The following is a 26,927-nucleotide window of genomic DNA, read 5'->3' as shown; positions in this document are numbered from 1 at the left end:
ATTTATGTTGGATGAGGTCCTACCTTGAAGGTAGAGAACAAATGGTTGACATCAATGGAACCATGTCCTCCCCCCTCCCAGTGAACTGTGGGGTTCCCCAAGGAAGCATATTAGGGCCATTACTCTTCCTACTATACATAAACGACATGAGCGCCGCATGTAACTGTAAGCTGTTCTTGTTTGCCGACGACTCAGCACTCCTGATATCGGGAGAAAATAAAGCGCAGGTTGAGGAAGCCCTAAGTATAGAACTCACCAAAATCCGAACCTGGCTCACCGACAACAAACTCTCATTGCACCTCGGTAAAACGGAATCCATCCTTTTTGGGTCCAACCATTCCCTGAGTAGGACAAATGTAAATGATTTTAAGGTCCGAGTCGATGACATAATAATCTCCAGCAAAGAAGAGGTAACATATCTAGGATGTATCCTTGATAATAAACTGACAGGGGATAGCATGGCAACAAGGGCGATCAAAAGAGTAAACCAGAGGACAAGATTCTTGGGCAGAATCTCCTCCTTTATTAACAAAAGGGGCCTCAGGACCTTAGCTGGAGCCCTCATACTGCCCCTTTTTGACTATGCTTTACGTCCTGGTTCTCTAACATCTCAATGGCACAGAAAACCAAGCTTCAAACTTCCCAAAACAAACTAATCCGACTTCTTATTCACCTAGGGCCCATGACCCACCTATATGCGGAGCATTTTGACAGCATAGGCTGGCTCAGGGTGGAAGACAGAGTCAAGCAGTTGAAGATGAGCCTGACATTCAAAATTGTAAATGCAACTTTACCCTCCATGCCCTCAGTACCCACTTACTTGACAAATTACTTTTAAAAAGTGAGCAATACCCACAGCCATAATACTAGAGGGAGCGTGAACAACGATCTGGTGCCACCCATGTATAAAACAAATATGGGCAAATTCACCTTTCAAAGCACTGCTACCCAGGTGTGGAATGCCCTCCCCCCATCTCTCAAAACAAACAAATCTCTGGCTTCCTTCAAGACAGGCCTAAAAATTCACCTATCAGCAGGTCAAAGGGAGAGGAGGTGATCGCCCCAGCCTCTTTATACTAATAATCCCATTCCGATTAACTTCGGCCCCAACCTATGAATTACTGTATATTTCATGTTTAGAGGAAATTGATATGCTGTTATATCAACTGTTGTTACTGTGTTAAATTATTATTCATGTCATGTGTGAGTGGATGGGACCCGAATGGAAACAAGGCCACAAGGTCTTTCTTCGGTGAAATCCTTTTTCGGACAAAAAATGCCTGACTGTACATTGTGCTGTTTGCATTTATATGTTGCCTAATAAAATATTCAATCAATTAATCAATCAATCAAACGTCTCCTCTGGATGCGCAGAGAGCTCAGATCCGGATTTGCTGATGAGCTTCGAAAGCGCGATCGGGGTTCCAAAACTTCACCCACCGCTAAAAGGATGAGGAAATGGAAGAGAAAAGCTTGACGCTCTCATTACTAAACTCTCTAGTTCCGACCATAGTTCCGACCATAAACGATGCCGACTCGCGATCCGGCGGCGTTACACCCATGACCCGCCGGGCAGCGCCCGGGAAACCAAAGTCTTTGTAGAAGTGGCAGTCGCCATGATTCAAGCCTACGTCTTTGTTCTTTAATAAAGAGTTTCACGCGCGAAAGATGACTGATCCAGAGATTGTGAAGGAGGACCAGAACACCGGCTTGGCTGTACCAGACATTGGCGGCGGATGGAGGGTGGTCGGGGTGGAGTTCTCTCTTGATCCTAATGATTCTGATGAACCAGAGGTTGAAATTGAGGAGGAGGAGGCTGCCATGAAGCATCTTTGCAAGAAGCAACGCCTGAGGCGTCTTATTGACAGGCATACCTAACCAAAGTCTTTGTAGAAGTGGCAGTCGCCATGATTCAAGCCTACGTCTTTGTTCTTTAATAAAGAGTTTCACGCGCTGTCTTTATGAAGCTGACGAGTGAGAATCTGATTGCACGTATCAAGGGATGGGAAGCTGTTATAAACTGTGAAACCGTAAGCGACAACGCAGACTTCATTGCAGCCGTGGTGGCCCATGAAAGGATTAAAGAATATCAGGAGAAGCTTGCTTCTTTGAGACTGCCTCGGCGAAACCATTCAAGGTCTCCCGCCGCCAAAAAGTTGAGGAGGCAGAAAAAGAAGGCTTGACGCTCTCATGTGAAAAGGATGAAGTATACTTCACTGAAACCAAAGCCGTTCCCTTACCGATAAACTCTCCTAAATCAACGACACAAAGGCCCTTTTAAGAGCCACCCACGGTTTCCATAAAAGTGCCCGATTTTGATTTGAGTACATCCCTGCCTCTTGAGGGCATGCATGCACGACTAGCCTCATAGCGAGTATTCACTGACGCTTCCTCCCCGCATATGAAGGTGACAGTCAGTTAGATGTGTTGTGAAAACTCTTGCATTTGATCATCCATTAGACCATAGACTATTTTTATGATTTTATCCAGAATGAAAACATTCTCTGATGTAAATTAATTATAATGTTTTGGTGCACACACACACACACACACACACACACACACACACACACACACACCCTTGCCTGTGCGTTGAATGGCGGTGTTTACATTTCGGAGGGGGGGGGGTTGATTGTGTAGCCTACGTTTCGGACGCCACTTCGGAGGGTGTGTGTGGGCCACTGTGGGGTGATTGGTGGGGGTTGGGGGAGGCGGGGTTGTGTGTTGGGTCGGAATGGGGATGATTCGGAATGGGGGGTGTCGAAATGGGGAGGAATCGGAACGGGGTGCGATAAGCTCAATCACCTTGTCGAGGTCAAAACCACAAATCTCTTGGAGTTGGAATCTTCACCTGCAGATTCAACGAGATGGCTGACTAACTACCTGAGCGACCTCCTAACCAGAGTCCTGCACTGGACGAGGACCTGCATTCCGGCGAGGACGTTGATGGCGCGGCGATGGTAGCACTTATCGAAGCCGGCGCTGTCTTTATGAAGCTGACAAGTAAGAATCTGATAGCACGTATCAAGGGAATGCACGCTGTTGTAGAAGATGAAACCAAAAGCGCGGACCCGGACTTCATTGTAGCCGAGGTGGCCCATGGAAGGATTAAAGAATATTAGGAGAAGCTAGCTTCTTTGAGACTGCGTCGGCAAAACCATTCAAGGTCTCCCGCGGCCAAAAAGTTGAGGAGGCAGAACATTTTTGATTTGAGTACATCCCTGCCTCTTGAGGGCATGCATGCACGACTAGCCTCATAGCGAGTATTCTGATGTAAATTAGTTATGTTTTGGTGTACACACACACACACACACACACGTTAAAGCCAAAAATCCCAAGACTGAAAAATGTCAGACCAATTTTCAAACGATGTGGCGAACCCCCCAAATTTGCATCGATCTACCCCTGTCCTAGACAGTGATAAAAGTCAGTGTAAAATAAAAATAAATCATAAATTAAAAACATGGTGCGCACCCAATTTTGGGGTTGTAAAATTATGTTTTCAAAGTTGCCTACCGAATGTGTGTCAATCCATGCTTCATTTTATAGAAGCAGCTTTTGAAGTTATGTTGTATTATATTGCTAGTCTGGCCAATCAATAAATACTCATTGAAATTACTGTAGGGCTTGATTTTACAGCCACATGGTGCATAGCAACAGTGTGTTAAAGTAGAAAAAACCCAGAGGAAGACACTTCTAGGCATGTAGCCTTCTAGTCCATTATGCACCTTGCATTATAAGGTTGCAAGTAAGAACAAAAGTGAATTACAAGAGAACCCATTGGTTTGGCAACTAAAATGGGATACAGTGATAGGTGGGCAGTGCAGTGGGCACTATATAGTTTTCAGCAACATCTGGACATCTGGGCACTTTGGCTATTTTGTCCAAAGTGTTATTATATTTGAAAATGAATGTGCATGGTACATTATCATTGTGCCTAAATTCATTAGCCCCTGTCTGTTCTAAGCAATCCAGCCCCTGCCCATAAATACAAGAACCATTGTATAGTTTATCACTGTCTTCCCTGAAAGTTCCATTCTATATTATAACATAAGTATTCAGTAGAGTTGAGCAGGAGAATGTACAGGCTGGCAGACAGGAGGACAACACCATGCACGCAGCTAGCAGCTAACGGCTACTAGCTAGCAGCTAACGGCTACTAGGCTAGCCAGCTAGAGAGTGCTGCTTGTAACCAACGAGGCAATACACATTTGCGTTGAAAATAAATCCTCCACATTATCACTGCTCTAAGCTAATTTAAAAGAAACCCTCTGACTGCAGTGACTGTCACTGTTCTGGCCTGGGTAGAGGGAAATATGAACGTATGTAGGCTCTCTCTCTGTCAGCAGCACCGTGCTCTCTCTAGTCTGTACTGAGGGTTCTGAGCGCAGATGCAGAGAGAGCTGTAGAGAACATAGTGGGGAGTGGGAGGGGCGAGCGCGCACACTAGCTTCTTAAAGAGACAGGCTGCATTTCACGGATTTGGCCATCATATCGCTGCATATACACATACTCCCCCTTAAATATTTATTTTGCGAATTAGTAAGGGCATTTTATCAGGTATTTGACCAATCTGGGAACTAAATCGTTACCAAGAAATTTCTTCACCAATGTGTTTCTAAAGGTGTCTAATAACATATACTAAAAGTTTGAAATTCAACTCCTGTGGGAAATTGAGTTTATTAGCATAATATGTGACCATACCCTTAACATCCTATATAAGGCAAAAAACGTCCAAATTTCATCATTCTTTAAGTAGCATGTGACATATGAAACTAGGGGGTTTTCATGATTCTGAATCCATTCCAAGCATTAGTTTTGCACAAAAAACACTCCTTGGGCTAAATTAGGCCATATCCACTTGACCAAATGTGCTGACCGCATCACGTTTGTGAGGCCGTTTTCCACCCAAGGAGTGTTTTTTGTGCAAAACTAATGCTTGGAATGGATTCAGAATCATGAAAACCCCCTAGTTACATATGTCACATGCTACTTAAAGAATGATGCAATTTGGACTTTTTTGCCTTGTATAGGATGTTATGGGTATGGTCACATATTATGCTAATAAACTCAATTTCCCACGGGAGTTGAATTTCAAACTTTTAGTACATGTTATTAGACACCTTTAGAAACACATTGGTGAAGAAATTTCTTGGTAACGATTTAGTTCCCAGATTTTCATAGATTTCTCTTACTAAATCTGCGCTGATCTCATAAAAGACTGCTATGAAGTCCCCAGGACGGAGAACTTTAAGCCCTGAAAAATGGCCCAACGTGTGTTTTGAGACCTGCCAAATTGCTGTCTGGAAAACCGGCGAGACTGTCTTTCGGAGACTGTGGCACGCTCAAATTTAGAGATAGACCAAAGATAGAGATACCATTTTATTCAAGACAACCTCAGGTTTCCAATGGGTCCAACCTTGTCATGCCACCTTGTCGGGAAGGAGGGTAATACCTTATTGATTCAAGGTTTGACTACATTTTGGCGAGAGAAAAACAGCCATAGTCATTTTCCAAAAGGTCCCTTTAGCTGTCACTTCAATATATGTGAATGGAAATGGGTTACATGGATACCTTCAAGCCTCCCCTGTACAGACATGCCACATTCATGCCAATCTCATGCCACTTTGGGCAAGAACCATGCCGTTTTATACATGCAGTACAAATATGTAATTTCTGCCTATTGTAAAAATGAGACCACTTTACTGTATCTATAGCTGTATGAGACCACGATGAACTGTTTCTATAGCTGGATGAGACCACTGTTCTACATCTAGATACCACTGTACTGTATCTAGACCACTGTACTGCATCTATAGCTGCACAAGACCACTGTACTGTATCTAAACCACTGTACTGCATCTATATCTGTATGAGACCACTGTACTGCATCTAGACTACTGTGCTGCATCTATAGACATCTGAATTGTATCTATAAACCACTGTACTGCATATATATAGACCATTGTACTGCATATATAGACCCCATACATTGACCACTGCACTGCATATAGATTACTGTACTGCATCTCAACTCAACTCAACTCAACTCAACTCAACTCAACTCAACTCAAAAAATATTTATAAAGCATTTAAAATGACCAGGTACACCCAAAGTGCTGTACAGGTTAAAATACAATACAGAAGGAATTTGTCTTTAATACAGATTGACAAATATCCATTGACTGGGCAGCTCTATGTGTAGGGGGCTAGGGGCCCCAGTGGGAGGCAGTCACTGCGAAGGCTCGGTAGATGAAGTTATGTGGTCTACATATCCACTAGAGTGGTCTACTGATGCACTAGAGTGGTCTAAGCATGCACTAGAGTGGTCTACACACCACTGTGGTGCATCTGTAGACCAGTGTAGTGCATCTGCAGACCAGTGTAGTGCATCTGTAGACCACTGTCTCGATCTGTAGACAGCTCTAGTGCATCAGTAGACCACTCTAGTGCATATGTAGAGCATTCTAGTCCAACTGTAGACTACTCTAGTGCACTAAAGTGGTCTACTGACACACTAGAAGGTTGGTCCCATTGGAAACCTGAGGTTGTCTAGAATCAAATGGTATCTCTATCTTTGGTCTATTTCTAAATTTGAGCGTGCCAGTCTCTGAAAGACAGTCTCGCCGGTGTTCCAGACACACTAGAGGCCACTCTAGTGTGTCAGTAGACCACTTTAGTGCATGTTCAGTCCACTCTAGTGCATGTTTAGACCATTCTAGTGCATGTTTAGACTACTCTACTGCATGTTTAGACCACTCTAGTGTGTCAGTAGACCATTCTAGTGCATCAGTAGACCACTCTAGTGGATATGTAGAACACTGTACTTCATCTACCGAGCCTTTGCAGTGACTGCCTCCCACTGGGGGCAAGCTGTTCCAGAGCCTCAGCCCCCCAGGCTGTGAAATATCTTGCCCCTAGCCCACTACACATAGAGTTGCCCAGTCAGATGGATATATGTCAATCTGTATTAAAGACAAATTCCTTCTGTCTGGTCTTTAGTGACAGCTGAGCCTGGCAGTCCATGATCTTCCTTTACATATGCTAATTTTTTGTTTTAGTTTCTATTTCAATTGTATGTTAACCTGTACAGCACTTTGGGTGTACCTGGTCATTTTAAATGCTTTATAAATTATTTTTGTGTTGAGTTGAGTTGAGATGTAGTACAGTGATCTGCAGTGCAGTGGTCAATACAGTACAGTGGTATCTAGATCAATAAAAGTACAGTGGTCTCATACAGCTATAGAAACAGTACAGTGGTCTCATACAGCTATAGATACAGTTAAGTGGTCTCATTTTTACAATAGGCAGAAATTACACATTTGTACTGCATGTATAAAACGGCATGGTTCTTGCCCAAAACGGCATGAAATTGGCATAACTGTACAGAGGAGTTTTGAAGGTATCCATGTAACCCATTTCCATTCACATATATTGAAGTGACAGCTAAAGGGACCTTTTGGAAAATGGCTATGGCCGTTTTTCCCTCGTCCAAATGTAGTCAAACCTTGAATCAATTAGGTATTTACCCCCCTTCCCGACAAGGTGGTATGACAAGGTTGGTCCCATTGGAAACCTGAGGTTGTCTAGAATCAAATGGTATCTCTATCTTTGGTCTATCTCTAAATTTGAGCGTGCCACAGTCTCTGAAAGACAGTCTCGCCGGTGTTCCAGACAGCAATTTTGCAGGTCTCATAGTGGTAATAAAACATTGAAAAATAAACACACTTTGGGCAATTTTTTTTCTTGGGATCATCGCAATCTGTATATTAGAGAAAATAAATAAGGGGGGGTGTGTGTGGACCCCTCCTGGGGCTTCTACTACAGGCATGTCTAGTACACCAACGTTTTATGTTAGAAATGTTGACTAGGGCCCCCAGCATGTAGAAACTGCCGGATGCTAACTTGCATATGTTGAGCAATTTTCAGAATTGGAATAATATGTGACCATACCATTAACAACCTATAGAGGCAAAATATTCAAAATTTTATCATGCTTTATGTAGCTCTATGTCAAACTAGTAGGGCTGTCACGATTCGCCTAATCCACGATTCGATTCAACCTTCGATGTTAAGGTCACGATTCGATTCGATACAATTTTCGATACGATTCAATGGATATTTTTTAAAACCTCCTATTTTCAGCACAGAGCGCTGTATGATCATTCATTTAGGCTAACGTTTTGATTTCTAAAGAAAAACACTTGTTTATCTGAAGTCACTTTTATTTGACTAATAACAAATGAGAATGAGAATAGCATCAACAATATTAAAGTCTCTAAATTAATTAGAGACTTTATAATGAATTAATGTCAATTAATCACATTGTAATTGCATATCAATATTCAATATAACAGTGAGAAACAGTTTTCTCAAAGGTATGCCAGTGAATCAATGAATAGTGACTACAAAAGATTAAGCAATAAAACATTGTTTTTGAGGGGCGGCTGGGCACTAGATTTTGTTTTTGCCTCTAGTTGTTTTTGAGGGGCGCTAGCTGGTAACGTGTACGTCACCAAGAGGGGGGCGGCGTCTGAAAATCTAGGGACGGCCCTCTCGTGGGCTTTATATTCTAGCCCACATCACTCAGAATAGAGTGACGGTGGTATGTTTTTGTAAATATTGAGCTTGTTCTTGGTGACAACATAGTGAACCAACACCAGGATGGATAGAAAGAACGTTGGGCCCAAATACATTACAAGGACAAGGGAAATGTTGTGAACAAACACGGCTGTGCTTAGATACTTTGTTGAACGTTATATCTCCGCGCCCGTGCGCCGTACAGCCGAGATCCAAGCCATTCTACGTCTCTTTGTAAACTCGTCAATCTGGGTTCCTTGATGCTGTCTCCATGCTGGAAAGCTGAAAATCTAATTCCGTTTTCTGGCTCATTCCCTCGACGTGACCTGCTGTGGCACTTATTTATTGAGCAAGTCTGCACCATTGTGAGGTCAGTTTAAAAAAAGAACGTATACAAGCACACCGGATGGTCGCTCAATGTAAACAAACCAGACAAGCCAACAAGTATAGCGGCCGCTACCACGTGACATATATGTTGATGCCCCCTCCAGGAGATTTTGGTACACCCTATACTAGCCATGGTTCACATGGCTTGTTCACAGTCATGTTTCAGGGCTACTCCTTAGAGTCGGACTCAGGACTTGGGACTAGCATTAGCCCCACTAAAGGAGCTCACTCCGGCGCTCTAATGTAGCAGCTTCAGGGAGAGGTTCCATGGGCTGGACTGGCGTTAGCCTCCACGCTGGCTGCCTCATGTCTCGCACTGAACACAGCTTCACGCTGCGTGGTCCTCGTCTCGATGCGATAAATGGTAAATGGTGCATTTATATAGCGCCTTTATCCAAGGCGCTTTACATAGATTGTGCATTACATTCACCCATTCACACACACATTCATACACCGATTGCGGCAGAAGCCATGCAAGGTACCAACCAGCACATCGGGAGCAATTTGGGGTTCAGTGTCTTGCCCAAGGACACTTCGACATGTAGACAGGAGGAGCCGGGATTCGAACCGCCGACCCATGGATCATTGGACGACCTGCTCTACCTCTTGAGCCACAGATACATACGTCGAAGCAGCCATAGCGTGGAGGCCAGCGCCAGTCCAGACTCCAGGCAGCCCCATATGGAACCTTTCGCTCCGCTATTGTACACATTACACAACCATACTATATAAACAGCGATATAAACTGCTTCTTCCTTTGGGTGAAATTGGGTGTGTTGTTGTCTGCTCTGATGATGGCAACGCAATGAGCTACAAGCTGGGTTCTTCTTCTTCTTCTTTTAGTTTCCGGCAGGCTTGCAGACTACGTGCAATGTAGCCCTCCACAGTTCGGTGGTATAGATCATTTACAGTGTCTGTGTTCCGACGATTGCTCATATTTTCGCCGCTAGCCCAGTAGAGTGGTGGTGGAAAGCCTGGTAAGGCGAGGTTAGTAGAGTGGAGATATTTCAGCACTGCTTTACCTACACATTCTGTTTTGTCCTGTTCTGTGCCAATTCCCAGAATTGACTGTAGAGAAAACCTTGTAACTCCCAGGTCAGAGAGTTCAACAAACAGCGTTCTTTTGCATATTGATTACAGGCTAAGATGACATGCTGCACTGTTTCTGGACTGCCACAGTCACACAACCCGTTGGGATGTTTACCAACCACACTTAAGCTGCTGGCAAGCCCACAGTGCCCAAGTCTGAGTCTTGTTAGGACAATGTCATCCCTTCGCCCAGATTTTAATTTCCACCTCTTATTCTTTAGTGGTGCAACCACTCCCTTAAGGAGCTATGTGTGTGGGTGCCTGCCTGCCTGCCTGGGTGGGTATGAGCACAAAAACAGCATGGCTGTTTTTCACCACCTGTGTGCAACTTAACAAACACAAACACAAAAACACACGCACATATTAACTGTATATATGATGATTTCGGGTGTTCCAGTACAGTACAGTGACAGTACAGTCCAGTACAGTAGAGGGTACATTAGAGTGACCCCAACACGGTAACTCTGTCATTTCTCAACCGTTTCGGACATGGGGCGGATCGCCGGGGTAGGCCCGGCACCCACGGAGTTGCACCACTCGCTTCACACGGGTGTGATTTTTAATAGAAGTCTGTATAGAGACAAAGTGCCGACCTTTGTACTCTTCTGCCCACTCAATCTGCCACTGGTACTCAAGCTTCTCTTTGCATACACTGTAGCACTCACGTTTACCATGGGATATTCAGGTCCACATTTTCCCTCAACAGGGACTCCTTAGCCAAACTATCAGCCCTTTCGTTGCCTTCAACTCCTGAGTGGCTAGGCACCCATGCAAAGCATACCTGGCACCCTGAGCTCTCCACTTTGAGCAACCAGCACAGGCACTCCAGTACCAGGTCTGGGCGGGCACTGGAGTCTCCATCCTTTAGAGCCAGCAGGGCAGCCGCAGATCAGTCAGAGCAAATTATACTATTCGTTGGTCTAGCATGTTCAATCCACTCTAGTGCACACTGAATTGCTCTCAGCTCAGCAGTGAACACTGACAGGTTTTCCCTGAAATAGGGTCCCTAGAGCCGTCTGTGCATCTGTTGGTACTGATCAAAATCCCATATAGATATCTGTCCACCTGTTCACACAACATGTTTTTGCTATTCTCGAGAGTCGACGGTCAACTGGATCTGGGAGCTGCCAGAACGGGACTGGGGACCAGACATGCCCAGACACCCCAATTTGCTCCAGCCCAATGTTAGCTGCTTTTTGCTTAGTAGAGTGAAAGAAGTTAGACTTCTTTTCGTTTCCAGAGAACTCCCATGACTCCTCCAGCATGCACTTTACTGCAGAGCTGTATATCATGCCATTTAATTTTGTCCAGAACAAGCTGGGTTGTGCAGTGCACCGGCATATAATGTCCGAGACTGACAGGCTGAAACTCGTCCTGTGAGAAACGTTCCGGGGTGAATAAACGGACGGCCGCGCATGCAATGAAATATCGCGAGTCGGCTGGTGATTTCGATACACTGTATCGAACGTCAATTTCGATTCGATTTCGATACGAATCGTGACAGCCTTACAAACTAGGGGGTTTTCATGATGCTGAATCCACTCCAAGCATTAGTTTTGCCAAAAACTCTTTGGGCTAAAAACGGCTATAGCCACTTGTGCCGACATCGTCACATTTGTGGTGACGGCAATGGCCGTTTTTAGCCCAATGAGTGTTTTTTTTTCTTCAAAAATAATGCTTGGAATATTATGCTTGGCATCTTTAAAAAAGATTATAGACTTATAGGCCTATGTATTGTGTCACTCACTCAGATTATGTGCAGTACAAGTTGGTGTGACACATTCAGAAGACTGCATGTGCAAATAATGATACGTATTGGGAGCGCCCCCTAGTGGTCTGTTTACACAGACTCAAATATTAGACACTGTATGGTTGAAAACCAAGATAATTGATAGAAGAGAAAGGCATTGTTTTCAAGATGGCGTCCACGGTGGCTAAAATGAGCTAAAATGCCTATAAACTGGGAATTAACATGTAAAAAATAATAACAATTATGCAAAAGGTTTTCAAAAACCATCGCAAACTAATTTGGCTCGCCCCCTAGTGGTCGGTTTGCAATGAAACCACTATTAGATATGTCAGTATATGGTTGAAACCCCAAATAATTAATAGAAGCAATTTTTCAATGGATTATGTTACTAGTGGGTGTGCTAAATAACATACTAAATTCTTACGAAAAACAAACATCTAGAAAGGCATCGTTTGCACGATGGCGTCCACGATGGAGCTGCCGGGAGCTTAAAATGCCTATGTTTCATTGCAAACCGACCACTAGGGGGCGAGCAAAATTAGTTTGCAATGGTTTTTGAAAACCTTATGACCATACCTAACTTACTTACTTACTTATGCCTTCTGCCCCTTCTGGGGCATAGGCCGTCAACAAGCGATCTCCAGGCATCTCTGTCTTGAGCTGTTCTCTCCAGTTAGTTCCAGGTCGTCTTCATGGTCTTGATGTCCGCCTCCAGGTCTCTGCGCCAGGTGTTTCTAGGGCGACCCCTTTTCCGCTTGCCCTGTGGGTTCCATGTTAGGGCTTGTCTTATGATGGTACTTGCAGGCTTTCGTAGGGTGTGGCCTATCCATCGCCATCTGCGTTTCCTTATTTCTTCTTCCGCCGGAAGCTGGTTTGTTCTCTGCCAGAGTTCATTATTACTGATGGTCTCTGGCCATCGGATATGGAGGATCTTCCGCAGGCAGCTGTTGATGAAGACCTGCACTTTCTTGATGGTGGCAGCTGTAGTTCTCCATGTTTCTGCACCGTATAGGAGGATCGCTTTGATGTTGGTGTTGAAGAACCTAACTTTGGTGTTGGAAGTCAGTTCTTTGGAACTCCAGATGTTCCGTAATAGGACGAATGATGCACGGGCTTTACGGATTCTAGCTCTAACGTCAGCATCTGTGCCCCCCTGCGTGTCGATCACACTGCCTAGGTAAGTGAAGGCTTCAACTTCATCCAATGCCTCGCCGTCCAGTGTTATTGTGTTGGTGTTAGCTGTTTTGGTCTTGAGGATCTTGGTCTTGCCTTTGTGGATGTTGAGTCCGAGTTGTGCCGAAACGGCTGCCACTTTGTTGGTCTTCTCCTGCATCTGTTGTTGGGTGTGTGACAGTAGTGCCAAATCATCTGCATAGTCCAAGTCGTTGAGTTGCTTCCAAGGTGTCCACTTAATTCCGTACCTTCTCTGTGCCGTGGAGGTCTTCATTATCCAGTCAATGGCTAACAGGAAGAGAAAGGGTGAGAGCAGACAACCTTGTCTGACCCCAGTCCTCATTTGGAATGCCTCTGTGAGCTGCCCTCCGTGGACCACCTTGCATGTCAGTCCCTCATAGGAGTTCCTGATGATGGAAACGATCTTGGTTGGCACCCCATAGTGTCAGAGAAGATTCCAGAGGGACTCTCTGTCCAGACTGTCAAAGGCTTTCTCATAGTCCACAAAATTGATATAGAGGGAGGAGTTCCACTCTATTGACTGCTCCACGATGATGCGCAGCGCTGCAATCTGGTCTGTGCAGGATCGATCCTTGCGGAAACCAGCTTGCTGATCGCGGAGTTGTGCATTGATGAGGTCCTTCATCCTGTTCAAGATGACTCTGTTAAAAACCTTCCCTGGCACTGATAGCAGTGTGATCCCTCTATAATTTGCGCAATTGCTAAGGTCTCCTTTCTTTGGGATATTGATGAGGTAGCCCTCTTTCCAATCTCCTGGCACTTGTTCTTCCTCCCAAATCTTCCTGAAGAGTGGATGAAGCAGCCTCACAGTGGTTTCTAGGTCTGCCTTCAATGCCTCCGCAGGAATGTTGTCCGGTCCTGCAGCTTTTCCATGTCTCAGCTGCTTGATGGCCTTCCTGATTTCTTCCATGGTTGGTGCGTTGCAGTCTATGGGTAGGTCTGTGTCAGCCTGTGTGATGTCTGGTGTGTTCTGTGGTGCTGGCCGGTTTAGAAGTTCCTCAAAATACTCCATCCATCTGCCGGGAGCTTAAAATGCCTGTTTCATTCCAAAGTTGCAAACCGACCACTAGGGGGCGAGCCAAATTAGTTTACGATGGTTTTTGAAAACCTTATGACTATACCTAACACCATGCCAAAATTAAAAAAGCAGTTACCAAGTGCATAATTGTTATGATTTTTTACGTGATGCTGCCGGGAGCTAAAATGCCTATAAAATCATAACAATTATGCACTTGGTAACTGCTCTTTGAATTTTGGCATGCTGTTAGGTATGGTCATAAGGTTTTCAAAAACCATCGTAAACTAATTTGGCTCGCCCCCTAGTGGTCGGTTTGCAACTTTGGAATGAAACAGGCATTTTAAGCTCCCGGCAGCCATCATGGACGCCATCTTGAAAACGATGCCTTTCAAGTTGTTAATTTTCCGTAAAGAAATTGTATGTTATTTAGCACACCCAATGGTAACAGAATCTCTTCTATGAATTATTTGGGGTTCCAACCATATACTGACATATCTATACACTGACACCACAGTGCGTAAAACTGTAACTCCGCCCACCCCCGGGGGAAGTTGTGATTTGCTCTCGTTCACTGCAATGCAATTTGCAGCATTTTCAAAACAATATTGAGCAGAGTAGCGATTATCAAACATATTTGCAATGCCATACGTTGAAAGATCTGTTGCCCGTGGACAAGGCACGCTACCTCCGCAAGTTAGATAGCATCGGCATAGATGTTTGTCCGTATGTGATTAAGGATTGGACCAAGTTGCATTGGCAGCCATAGAAAATTCTTACCCCAGGCTAAAACCGGATGTGACGTTTTTGGGGGTTCCTGTCTAGCGTGGTGTCAGTGTATTAGTGGTTTCATTGCAAACCGACCACTAGGGGGCGAGCCAAATTAGTTTGCAATGGTTTTTGAAAACCTTATGCCCATACCTAACACCATGCCAAAATTCAAAAAGTAGTTACGAAGTGCATAATTGTTATGATTTTTTACATATTAAATCCCAGTTTATAGGCATTTTAGCTCATTTTAGCCACTGTGGACGCCATCTTTAAAACGATGCCTTTCTGGTTGTTCGTTTTTCCTAAGATTTTAGTATGTTATTTAGCACACCCAATAGTAACAGAATCCATTGAAAAATCTCTTTTGTCAATTATTTTGGTTTACAACCATAGCTATACGTATCTAATATTTGAGTCTGTGAAACAGCCCACTAGAGGGCGCACCCAACGCGTTTGCACAGCTTTTTGAAAACCTTATACCCACACCTAACACCACAACAAAATTCAAAAACTAGTCAACAAGAGCCAAATTGTGGTGATTTCTTACGAGTTCGCCCCCAGCTATATAACAACAATAACAGACGGAAGTAAAAAGTAAATACTTCAGCAATAAATTAATGAATAAATAAAGTGGTTGGTGGTGGTTGTAATAGTATGGTTTAACAGGGCAGTGCTGCTGCCTCGAAACCTGGCCTGGTTCCAATCACTGGACATCTACCAGAGAATACTTGTAAAACAAATTGGGAAAATACAGTAGGCCTATGGTTATCATGAAAAAGCTGAAGCTAAATTAGGGCTGGGACATTAACTGAAAACAATAGGGCTGTTGTGAGCCTGTAGATATGCTATTTTTGAATAGCCAATGTTTAAAGTACAACATATAGGGTTAAAAGTGGTTAAACTGATTGTGGTGCTATAGTAACACAGCGTGAGATTCCTCTGTGTCCTTTGTATGTTCATATATGGAGATTTATATCTGTCTGTATATATCCCTTTTATGCCATATATGGCCATGCCCAAACAAGGCAACAGCATTTGCCTATATTTGCCCATACATGGTGGTTTCTGTCTGTCTGCATTACATTACTTTACATTACTGCCCATATGATATGATATAGTACTTTATTGTCAGTTCACACTGAAATTTGTCTCGCGACCCAGCAGCCAAGTATGCAGAACACATACACACATTTGACATAACACAAAGAACAAGACAATTTACATACATAAAGACATGAAGACAAGAGCAATATCCACAACTTAGATTACCCCGTGGCTACTACAACTCCTGATTAAGCCTCAAGGTCGACTGGTGGACAAAGGACCTCTTTAGTCTGACCTTATTGTATGCTGGTACATCTCCTTCCTGAAGGTAGCAACGTAGGTTACATAGGTAACCAAGGTTATGTGAGCGATTGGATCACTCCAATATATGATAGTTCCTCCGCCAGGCGGAACGTCGAGCGGACTTACCGATGATCCCGTGCTAAAAGCCACGGAAAAATGACGTGCAAGTGAGGCACCGCCTCCGAGGTAGTTTTTCCTGCACACGTCATTTCCCCTTCCTCGTACCCTTTCCGAGGCACGATAGATCTCCGCGACTAGATTGGAGTGATCCAATCGCTCACATAACCTTGGTTACCTATGTAACCTACGTTATGTAGCGCTATATTGGATCACTCCAATATATGATAGTACACTACCAGATCAGTCGGAGACCTATCAATGAGAACAAGAGCCAGGCCCTCCCGGTGGAAGCGGCCCGCCCCAGCTCAATCACAGAGAGGGGCCCTCCGAAGGAGCAGAGGCAACCCCCAACACGGCTTGTTCCAACCGATTCTCAGGGACCACATTGACGCGGTAGAACCTGGTGAAGGTACTAGGCGACGTCCAGCTGGCTGAGGCACAGATGTCCGAAAGGGGGACCCCCTTAAGCTGCGCCCAAGAAGTAGCCATGCCCCGAACCGAGTGTGCCACCACCGCGGGCGGCAGAGCCTGCCCGGCCAAGCGGTAAGCACAAGCAATGGTATCAACAAGCCAATGCGAGAGTCTTTGCTTCGAAAGCCTTTGGCCCAAGACTCTATCACCATAGCATACGAAGAGCTGATCAGTCAGTCTGATCGCCTTCGTTCGCACAACGTAAGCGTCCAAAGCCCTCACCGGGCAGAGGACGTGAGGAGCATCAACCGAGCCCTCCCCACTCAAGGGGGGGACATAGGCAGACAGGTGAAGAGGCCGATTCACATGTCCCACAGACAGAACCTTCGGCAGAAAGGAGGAATTGGGTCGCAACGTAACACTCGAGTTACCAGGACCCATCTGGAGACACTCCGCGCTCATCGGGAGCGCATGGAGCTCACCAACCCTCTTTGCGGAGGTGACTGCCAAGAGAAACGCAGCCTTCCATGAAAGGTGCTGAAGAGAGGCAGTATCCAGGGGCTCGAAGGGAGGCTTCCCGAGTGCTGAGAGCACCAAGCCAAGGTGAAGCCACCTGAAGAGCCTTCACTGGGCGGAGGCGCCTTACTCCTTTCATAAAGCGTGACAGCAATGGGTGCTTACCCAGCTGTCCGTCAAGGCCATCAGAATGGCATGCAGAGATAGCGGCAACATACACCTTTAGGGTGTTAGCCGCCCTGCCCTCGTCCAGCAGTGACTGCAGAAAGTGTAGCACAGTCTGAACGTCACAGTGTTCCGGGTCCGCACCGACGGTTGCGCACCAAGCGCGGAACCGGCGCCAACAGGCCTGGTATGTTGCAATAGTGGACGGGGCTCTGGAACTCTGCAACGTATGTAGGACTCCCTCTGGGAGACCTAGACCCGACCACCTGCGCCTTTCAGGGGCCAAGCCCATAGCTGGAGGCGATCGGGGCGGGGGTGCCACAGGGCTCCCCGAGCCTGCGAAAGCAGGTCGGGTCTCTTGAGGCAACTGCCATGGTGTCCCCGCGACCAGAGACAGTAGCACACAGGACTTCGTCACCAACAGACGACGGTGTCTGTGTCGCCGCTGATGCAGCTTGTGGGCATTGAACCAACGCTGCAGCGGTCTGAGATGAAGGAGGCCTAAGGGGACCAGCGACGAGGCCGCTGTTAGCAGGCCCAGTAGGCGTTGGCAGTCCCTGACGGACACCATCCGTCCCAGGTGGAACCGGTGGAGAAAGGACAGAATCGTCTCGACTCTCTTGGCGGGCAGACTCGCCCTCATGAGAGACGAGTCTATAGCCATCCCCACGAAGACCACGTCTTGTGAAGGGGACAAACGGCTCTTCTTCTCGTTCAGGACCAACCCTAGCTCCTGGATGTGTCTCAACAGGAGGCTGGTGTCCCTGGCTGCGTGCTCCATGGACGGAGCGCAGAGAAGCCAGTCGTCGAGATAGTTTAACACTTGAATGCCCACGGAGGAGAGGGGCTCCAGAACCGCGTCCATGCATTTCGTGAAGGTGCGCGGTGCCAGAGAAAGCCCGAAGGGAAGTACCTGATATTCGTAGGCCTCTCCTTCGAAGGCGAACCGGAGGTATTTCCAGTGGCTTGGATGGATGGGCACTTGGAAATACGCGTCCTTTAAATCCAGGGTGGTGAACCACAGTCCCTCGGACATGGCCTGCAACACCCGGGCTGGGGACAGCATCTTGAACGTCAGGTCCTTCAGGCAGCAGTTGAGGCTGCGCAGATCCGGAATGATGAAGTACCTGGAGTAGAACCCATCGAGCCGTTCTGAAGGCTCTAATTTCCTGATTGCTCTCTTGGCGATGAGCGCGGTGATCTCCAGCCGGAGAACCACCCGCTTCGCAGGATCGGACACAGTAGTCTCTCGCATGCCCCTGTAGGGCGGTGGCCGACAACGGAATTGGAGTTTGTACCCTCTTAGGACTGTGTCCAACACCCAAGGGGTCTCCACGCGCTCCTCCCAGATTGCCCTTTGGGCCTGGGAGAAGCGGCCGATGCCGACCACGCAGCAGTCAGGTAGACTGCTGCGGGCCTGGGTTCTTCCCTGAGGATCGGCCTCGCCCGGCAGAGGGGCCTCCACGCCCTCTGTTCTGGCGACGCCGTCTCCCTCGTTCCTGGTTACCCTGCCACTGCCCCTGGGGCTGGGCTTGGTACCGGTGGGCTTGGGCTTGGTGAGGGTCAGGACCAAGGCGTTGCTGCAAGCCGGCTGAGAGTCCTCGGCGTGCCTGCGACCATGATCTCTTGGGCGCAGTTGCACGTGGCTGAGGGGTCTCTCGAAACTTAACCAAGGTATCCATGTCCCTGCGTAAGTTCTCCGCTTTGCGAAGTATGTCGTCCACCCCTGTGCCAAAGGTTATGCCTGGCGTTAGGGGGAGGCCACAGAAAGCCTTCTGCACGTGAGGCTCTAGGCCCGACAGGGACAACCAGAGCTGACGGCGCGATTCCACCACCGAGGCCACTGCCTGGCCGTTGGCTCCCACCAATTCGGACTGCAGAAGACCCAGAAGCCTGGATACTTCCACTGCCTCGTCCATCCAACCCTGTTCGGACCCTTGGAGCTTGGGGAGCAAGTGCGCCAAATAGGAGCCCAGCAGCATGGCTGCATTATTAAGGCGGGCCATGACAGCAAGGACATTAAAGGTCCTGTTCAGGAGCTGGTCACTGGTCTTCTCTAGGCCAGGCTTCAGCTGAGGGCCCTTGCCTCCAATGATCTCTGCGTCAGTGAGGAAGGTAGCCGCCACTACATTGTCTATAGCAGGGTATGCATCAATCCCAATGGCATCCTGGCTGGCCATGCGGGTCCATGGAGCGGTCTCTCTAGAGGAGCGAAAACGAGCCTGTGGCCCGGACTTCCCCATTCTGGACCAGCTTTCACGGAACGCTGCAGCAAACTGTGGACACATGGGGATCTGTGCTTTGATGTCATCTGGGTCTGCCCACTCAAGACCCAAAGTACTCGCCACTCTTTCCAAGAGAAAGCGTATAGACTCCGTAGCTGTCAACGGCTCCTCTGAGCCAGCAGCTGAAGGTTCATCGCAAACCGAAGCACTCTCAAGAAGATCCGGATCGTCTGGGGCTAAGACAGTCTTGACGTCGTCATTGTCAACGCCCTCCAGAGCGTCCAACTCTCGGCGCAGGCACTGAGCTCTACGCTCGAGTGTATCCAGCTGCTCCACCCTACGGTGTTTGGTAGCCGGAGGGCCCATAGCAGGGAGATCCCTAACCTTGGTGGGGTCACGCCCGCCAACCCCCACACCCACACCCTGTGCCACCTGGGCCACAGGTGCAGAGCGGCTCTCCCGCACCGTCCCAGACGGGGGGAGATCACTGATATCGGGGGGGGGGGGGGGCTTGCTGTTCGGACATATTCTCCATGGCCTCTAGCCGGGCCGCACGGCCAGTAGGTCGCAGGCTTGACAGCGCATAGGGTCTGCAACCGCTGCGCGTGCATGCTCTAGACCCAGACAACGGAAGCAGGCACGGTGCCCATCCCCGACGGGCATCGGCCCCTTACATGAGGTACAGTGGAAGGTCATGCTGCCACAATGTAACCCTCAAATCACGCACTGTATATTAGCCCTAGGCTTACACGAGTGACCAGACAGAAAATATTGAATATACCGTTACTGCGCACCGTATGCAATATATATATCTAAGCTTTATCACACACCGTACATTGGCCCTTGGCTCGTATGGGTGACGGCACAGAAAGAGTTAAATATACAGATAACAGTTACTTGTGAACTTACAAATGTATAAAGCTTTGTCACACACCGTACATTGGCCCTTGGCTCGTACGGGTGACAGGACCGAATTATTATATACTCAGTTACCCGTGTAACTTATATAATATACAATATCACACTATCACACGCCGTATACTGGCACTTGGCTCAGACGGGTGATAGAATACAGACAACAGTCAACTGTGCAACGTATAGATATACCAGGCTGTATCATACACCGTACACTGGCCCTTGGCTCGTACGGGTGACACTACAGAAATGATTATATACACAGTTACCCGTGCAACGTATATAATATACAATATACGCTATATCACGCATCATATATTGGCCTAGCTTTAGCTCATATGGGTGACAGCACAGAAAAACCAATAGTACTCAAAATCAATAGTACTCAACTTACTTGTGTAACATATAATAATGTACAACGTTTTAAAATGCGCACCGTGTGTTAGCCCGGGCGAAAGAACCAATATATACCAACACTTGTGTAATATAGTATATGGAAACCTTATCACACACCGTTTATTAGCCTTTGGCTTTATACGGAGGGACAAGACAGGTATAGTGCCTGTGCAACTGACTTAATGTAATTAGTACTCCAGCCAACTGAGTGAATCAGCTGTGTGCTTGGTGTACTGAACGGTCGATTTAATACTCGCCTATTCTGTTGGATTTTAAATCACCACAGCTCCCATGGAGAGCGAGTTTACAGTAAAGACGGGGAAGCGGAGAACGCGTGGCGTCTCCTTCTTCCCTGGGAGACAAGTCACTAGCTGCCCAGCGGGCTAGCGAGACCCGCTCCGCAGCCGTCTAGGGAAGGCGTCCGTTCCCGAAATAAGCCGTGAGGGACCGGCGAAACAGACAGACAGTACAGTCAACGAAAGACAGCTAGTCAACAAGGGCAACTTCCTGACGCCGTAGCACGAGCGACCGCTCGTACCACCGTAGCACGGTGAACGGGGGTGTTTTAGCTTTAGCTTCAAAACACACTGACAAAGAAGGCAACTCAGAGAGGGGCCAGCAAGCTAGCTACTCAGAGGGAGTTATACCTTCCTACGGTAAACAATTAGTCCTTACCAACCGACGACGCCGAGGAAAGGAAAGAGGAAGGGGAAATGACGTGTGCGGGCAAAGTAACCTCGGAGGCGGTGCCTCACTCGCACGTCATTTTCCCGTGGCTTTTAGCACGGGATCATCGGTAAGTCCGCTCGACGTTCCGCCTGGCGGAGGAACTATCATATATTGGAGTGATATATAGCGCTACATAACCTATATTCTCCATACAACACATGCTTAGTATTTTTTTTTTCTTTTTTTCAAATTTTTTATCCCATGATTTTGTAACCCATTTTTCACCTGTGTCAATTATCTAATGTGATCCTGGGCTCTAGACACCCTCCGCCAGCCTAGTCCCCATATATGGGGGACATGGGGAGAGCAACTTGGACATGGGGTGTCCAAGTTGCTCCTTTACACCTGACAGGGTTTTTCCCTGGTTGGACGTAGCGCGTGGAAGGAACACGTTATTCCAACCAGTTCCTTTCCCCTCCATCAGGCGCCCCGACTGGCCAGAGGGAGGCAGTTTAGAGACCAGGATTACTGCATGTTTTTTGTGAGGGTACCTACCTACCCCCATGCTTAGTATTAGAGGTGATATGCCTTGCTAACCTTAGGATGCTGTTATCATACGTGGATGTATAAAGTTTCTGAAGTGGTTGTCCAACAATCTTTGAACAGTTGTTGCAGCAGTTGTGACTTTAGGTCTGCAGACAAACATCCATACCAGGTGGTACTACAGTAGGCTACTGAAGAACACTCATAATAACAGAAGGATCTAAGAGATTATTTGCTTTGTTTTCTTACACACTGAATCAATCTGATCGTTCCATGACAACAGATGGTCTATTTCTACTCCTAGGTATTTGTACGAACATATGGAGATGTCTCTATTTGTTCCGTGTCAGGCGTGCTCAAACATGGGGTCCAGGCAAATGATGATTTGAGGCAAACGATGATATCAGGTACTCCATATATGGTGATTTGAGGTATTAACGTAATTTTTTGGGGGTCCACTGATCCAACCAACTTCCCACAAATTTGGCACATCGTGTCTTCGGTGATATGCACGTCAATTTTGAATTAGATTAGTCGCATACAGGTATATGGTCAGATCTGTCTGTCTGTCTGTCTGTCTGTCTGTCTGTCTGTCTGTCTGTCTGTCTGTCTGTCTCTTTTATCCCCATACAGTATATGGAGGTCCCTGATATCAACAGTATATGCCCATATACTGATGGCACCTGGTCAGCAAGCAAACAAAAATACTTGTACATATCGTACATATAGTACATATGTAATACATGTACATATAGTCTAAACATGGCCTTGCAGTAATGTGTCATTTTATAGATATTTGATTTATATACAGTTTATACTGTATGTATTTTTTGTAATGTTGGGGAATTTTATGTAATGCCATTGGTATGTTGAAGCAAATTCCAATGGATGTGTAATAATTATAGCTCTTAGAAAAGCGTCTTTATTGCATTACAGAAATCACACCCGTGTGAAGTGAGGGGCGCTCTTATCATAGTACATCTAAATGACATAAAATAGACAGTCTATTTGCTCAGACACTATGACGTAAAATTCTCCATTCATTGTCAATGGGAATTTAATGTTTGTGTGGGACAAAGTTTGTGGACAAACACCATGATGTTGGTGGTGGACGTGGTGAAAGGAGTGCAGACTCAGACAGCAGAGTGTCTGCTCATAGGGGAGCTGGCCTGCCCTCGGATGGTCGCTGTCTTGAACAAGACCGACCTCCTTGCTGCCGACAAGAGGCCAGGCGCCATCGCGAAAATGACCAAGAGACTACACAAAACCCTGGCAGCGAAGCCAGGGGGACGCGAGGCCCCTGACGCAGCGGAGCCCGAGGGAGTGCAGGACCTAATAGAGCTGTTGAAGGGCAGACATACGTACCTTCCTCACAGAGACCCTAAGGGTGATTTTCTGATGGCTGTAGACCACTGCTTCTCTATCCGTGGTCAGGGCACGGCGATGACAGGAACCGTCCTGCAGGGCTCTCTGGCCGTCAGCGACACAGTGGAGATCCCTGCCCTCAAGGTGACCAAGAAGGTGAAGTCGGTGCAGAGGTTCCGAAAGCCAGTGTCGGGTGCAATGCAGGCTGACCGCGTGGGAGCGTGTGTGACACAGTTCGACCCCAAACTGCTGGAGCGCGGGGCGGTGTGCAGCCCCGGTTCGCTGCGCACGCTCCATGCAGCGATCATCTCTGTGATGATGATCGGGTACTTCCGGGGGGGGTGATCTCTCCACGCGCGCCAAGTTCCACGTCACCGTGGGCCACGAGACGGTAATGGCGAGGGTGAGCTTCTTTGGCCTGCCGCCTGCGGACAACCCTGAGTCCCTCTCAGATGCCAAACCGCTCGCCTCATCGAAACTTCCACCAGGCCCACTGGACACACCCTTCTCCTTCGAGTGGGAGTACTTCTACCAGGATGACTATGTCACGGGTCGGGTCGAGGCAGGGCCGGGTGGAACGGTTGACCGATAAGTACATTGCCATTGGCCGGAATCTTTTTAAGAAAGAGACCGACCTGCAGCTCTTTGTGGGGTTGAAAGTCACGCTGTCGACGGGCGAGGTCGGCGTAATTGACGGTGGGTTCGGCCAGAGTGGGAAGTTCAAGATTCGAATACCAGAGGGTCTTCAGAAACCAAGCAATTGCTGTCCTCTGTCTCTAAGAAGAAAGGAAAAGGTGCTGCGGCCAAAGTGGAGCAGGCCAAAGAAGCTGATTCTCAGCCTGTCACCATTCACTTGCACTTCAAGCGATATGTCTTTGATCCCCATAAAAAGATGGTTCAGTCCTGACCTTCACTGTGCCAGATTCCTGATGATACTGTGCTGCCCTGCTGGATGGATGAGTCAGGGCATGAAGAGTACACTCTCTGCTTTGGCTTCCGAAACGGAATACTCATAATGGGTGTTGATGAAGCATGCACGCACAATACATACAACACGTGATCGCTTTGCAGTCAGATCAAAGCATCACAAGCATCTCCAATGGTCGTATCTCTCTCCTTCTCCCCCCTCCCTCTCTCTCTCTCTCTCTCTCTCTCTCTCTCTTTCTCAATTGTGTATGGTTGGAAGCGGCCGTTGCTAGGATACAGGGATAAGTTAAATTCTGAAATGTTGACAATGCCTCTCTCAGCCAATCAAAATGCAAGGTTGCACAAACTCGGACATCATTCTGCCAATATAAGCCTGTCCATCTTTCAAGCACAGTCAAAACGCACATTTCCACATTACTTCCAATATAACTTTTTGGAATGGCCGACAAAATCTCTGAATACACAATCCGATTCCAGGAACAAGAGCGTGAAATCTTGTCTCTCTCTGCGGAGATCCAGGAGTGTCTGTCCCGGGAGGCGTCACTCTCACTGCTGGACGAACTGAAAGAAGAGAACGCGCGTCTGAAATACAGACTCAAGATCCTGAAGAGGAGCCTACAGGAGGAGGAGAAGAGGAGCAATATGTTTATGGTGAACATTAACCAGCGGCTGGTGGAGATCTTTGGCAAGGCCATCAGGGCAGCATATCCAGAGTTGGACAACCCTCCTGTGTCTGTCACACTCAACCAGCAAGCCAGGTTTGGAGACTACCAGTGTAACAGCGCCATGGCCCTCGCTAAGATGCTGGAGACCCGTGCAAATCCCAGAGAGATCGCCGAGAGAATCGTGCAGATCATTCCTGAGAACGAGCTCATCCAGGAGACGGAGGTAGCAGGCCAAGGGTTCATAAATATCCATCTGAAGAGGGCATTTGTGTCCAAACTGCTCTCCGGCCTACTGGTCAATGGAGTCCAGCCACCTCCACTGGCCTTCAGGAAGAAGGTAGTGGTAGATTTCTCGTCTCCCAACATCGCCAAAGAGATGCACGTTGGTCACCTCCGCTCCACCATCATAGGAGACAGTGTGTGTCGCCTGTTTGAGTTCCTGGGACATGAGGTCCTCAGGTTGAACCATGTAGGAGACTGGGGGACTCAGTTTGGAATGCTCATTGCTCACCTACAGGACAACTTCCCAAACTACCTGTCTGTCAGTCCTGACATAGGAGACCTGCAAGCATTCTACAAGGAGTCAAAGAAGCGCTTCGATGAGGACGAGGACTTTAAGAAGAAAGCGTATCAGTGTGTCGTTGACCTGCAGAGCAGGAAGGACGACTTGATCAAAGCCTGGAACCTTATCTGTGATGTATCTAGGAGGGAGTTCCAGAAGGTGTACGCCTGTCTGGACATTAGGCTCATTGAGAGAGGAGAGTCATTCTACCAGGACCTGATGACTGATGTGGTCAAAGAGTTTGAAGACAGAGGGCTGGTGGAAGTTGATGCCGGTCGTAAGGTCGTGAAGCCTTTGGCCGACATGATTCCTCTGACTGTGGTAAAGACTGATGGCGGTTATACGTATGACACCTCGGACCTGGCTGCGCTCAAACATCGAATCTGTGAGGAAAAGGCCGACATCATCATCTATGTCACAGACAGCGGACAGGCCCTCCACTTTCAGGTCGAGTTTGCAGCTGCTCAGATGATCGGCTGGTACGACCCTAAGGTTACCAGGGTGGAACACGCAGGTTTTGGGGTGGTGCTAGGGGAGGACGGGAAGAAGTTCAAGACTCGTTCTGGAGAGACAGTGAGGCTCATGGACCTGCTGGAGGAAGGGCTGAAGAGGTCCATGGACAAACTGAAAGGGAAAGGACAAGATAAGGTGCTGACGGACGATGAGCTGCACAAGGCTCAGCGCGCCGTGGCGTTCGGTTGCATCAAATACGCAGACCTGTCCCAGAACAGAGTGAGCGACTACGTGTTCTCCTTCGAGAGGATGCTGGACGACAGAGGAAACACGGCGGCATACCTGCTGTATGCGTTTGTGCGCATCAGGTCCATAGCGCGTCTGGCCGGCCTGAATGAGGCCACTCTGAGGAAGGCGGCAGAGACCACAGAGGTCCAGTTGGACCACGACAAGGAGTGGAAGCTAGGCAAATGCATCCTGCGCTTCCCTGAGGTCCTGCACAAGATCGTGGAAGACCTGCTGCTCCACACGCTGTGTGAGTACATGTATGAACTGGCGACCACCTTCACGGAGTTCTACGACAAATGCTACTGCGTGGAGAAGGACAGAGAGACGCGTGAGGTGGTGAAGGTCAACATATCGAGGATGCTGCTGTGTGAGGCGACAGCAGCTGTCATGGCCAAAGGCTTCCACATCCTGGGCATCAACACCGTAGACAAGATGTGATGTCATCGGGACTGGAATGTCACAGGATATGGTTCTGTAACGGGATGGTGTGACTCGAATGATAATAAATCATTATTATTATTCATAAAAAAATATCTCTATAACGTTGAAGTTCTGCCTGTGTGCCTGCATTATG

The 26,927-nt window shown here is 47.4% G+C and overlaps 1 protein-coding gene and 1 pseudogene across 2 annotated transcripts; both read left to right on the top strand.

Moving 5' to 3' along the window:
* The first annotated feature begins 23,188 nt into the window (after positions 1–23,188).
* LOC306936238 (selenocysteine-specific elongation factor-like) lies at positions 23,189–24,388 on the top strand (annotated as a pseudogene). The gene is made up of 3 exons: positions 23,189–23,974; positions 24,021–24,214; positions 24,351–24,388. The product of its transcript is annotated as a selenocysteine-specific elongation factor-like (transcript).
* Positions 24,389–24,823: 435 nt separating this feature from the next.
* Positions 24,824–26,791, top strand: LOC306936762 (arginine--tRNA ligase, cytoplasmic-like; the record flags this gene model as incomplete). The annotated part of the gene is made up of 1 exon (XM_079520379.1): positions 24,824–26,791. The coding sequence occupies one exon, from the start codon at positions 24,824–24,826 to the stop codon at positions 26,789–26,791; it is 1,968 nt and encodes a 655-aa protein (XP_079376505.1).
* Positions 26,792–26,927: the final 136 nt, after the last annotated feature.

Source organism: Electrona antarctica, assembly GCF_951216825.1.
Source record: "Electrona antarctica genome assembly, chromosome: 14".
Taxonomy (NCBI): Eukaryota; Metazoa; Chordata; class Actinopteri; order Myctophiformes; family Myctophidae; genus Electrona; species Electrona antarctica.
Note: the sequence above shows the minus strand (reverse complement) of the source record. Positions and strands in the feature narration are given on the sequence as shown.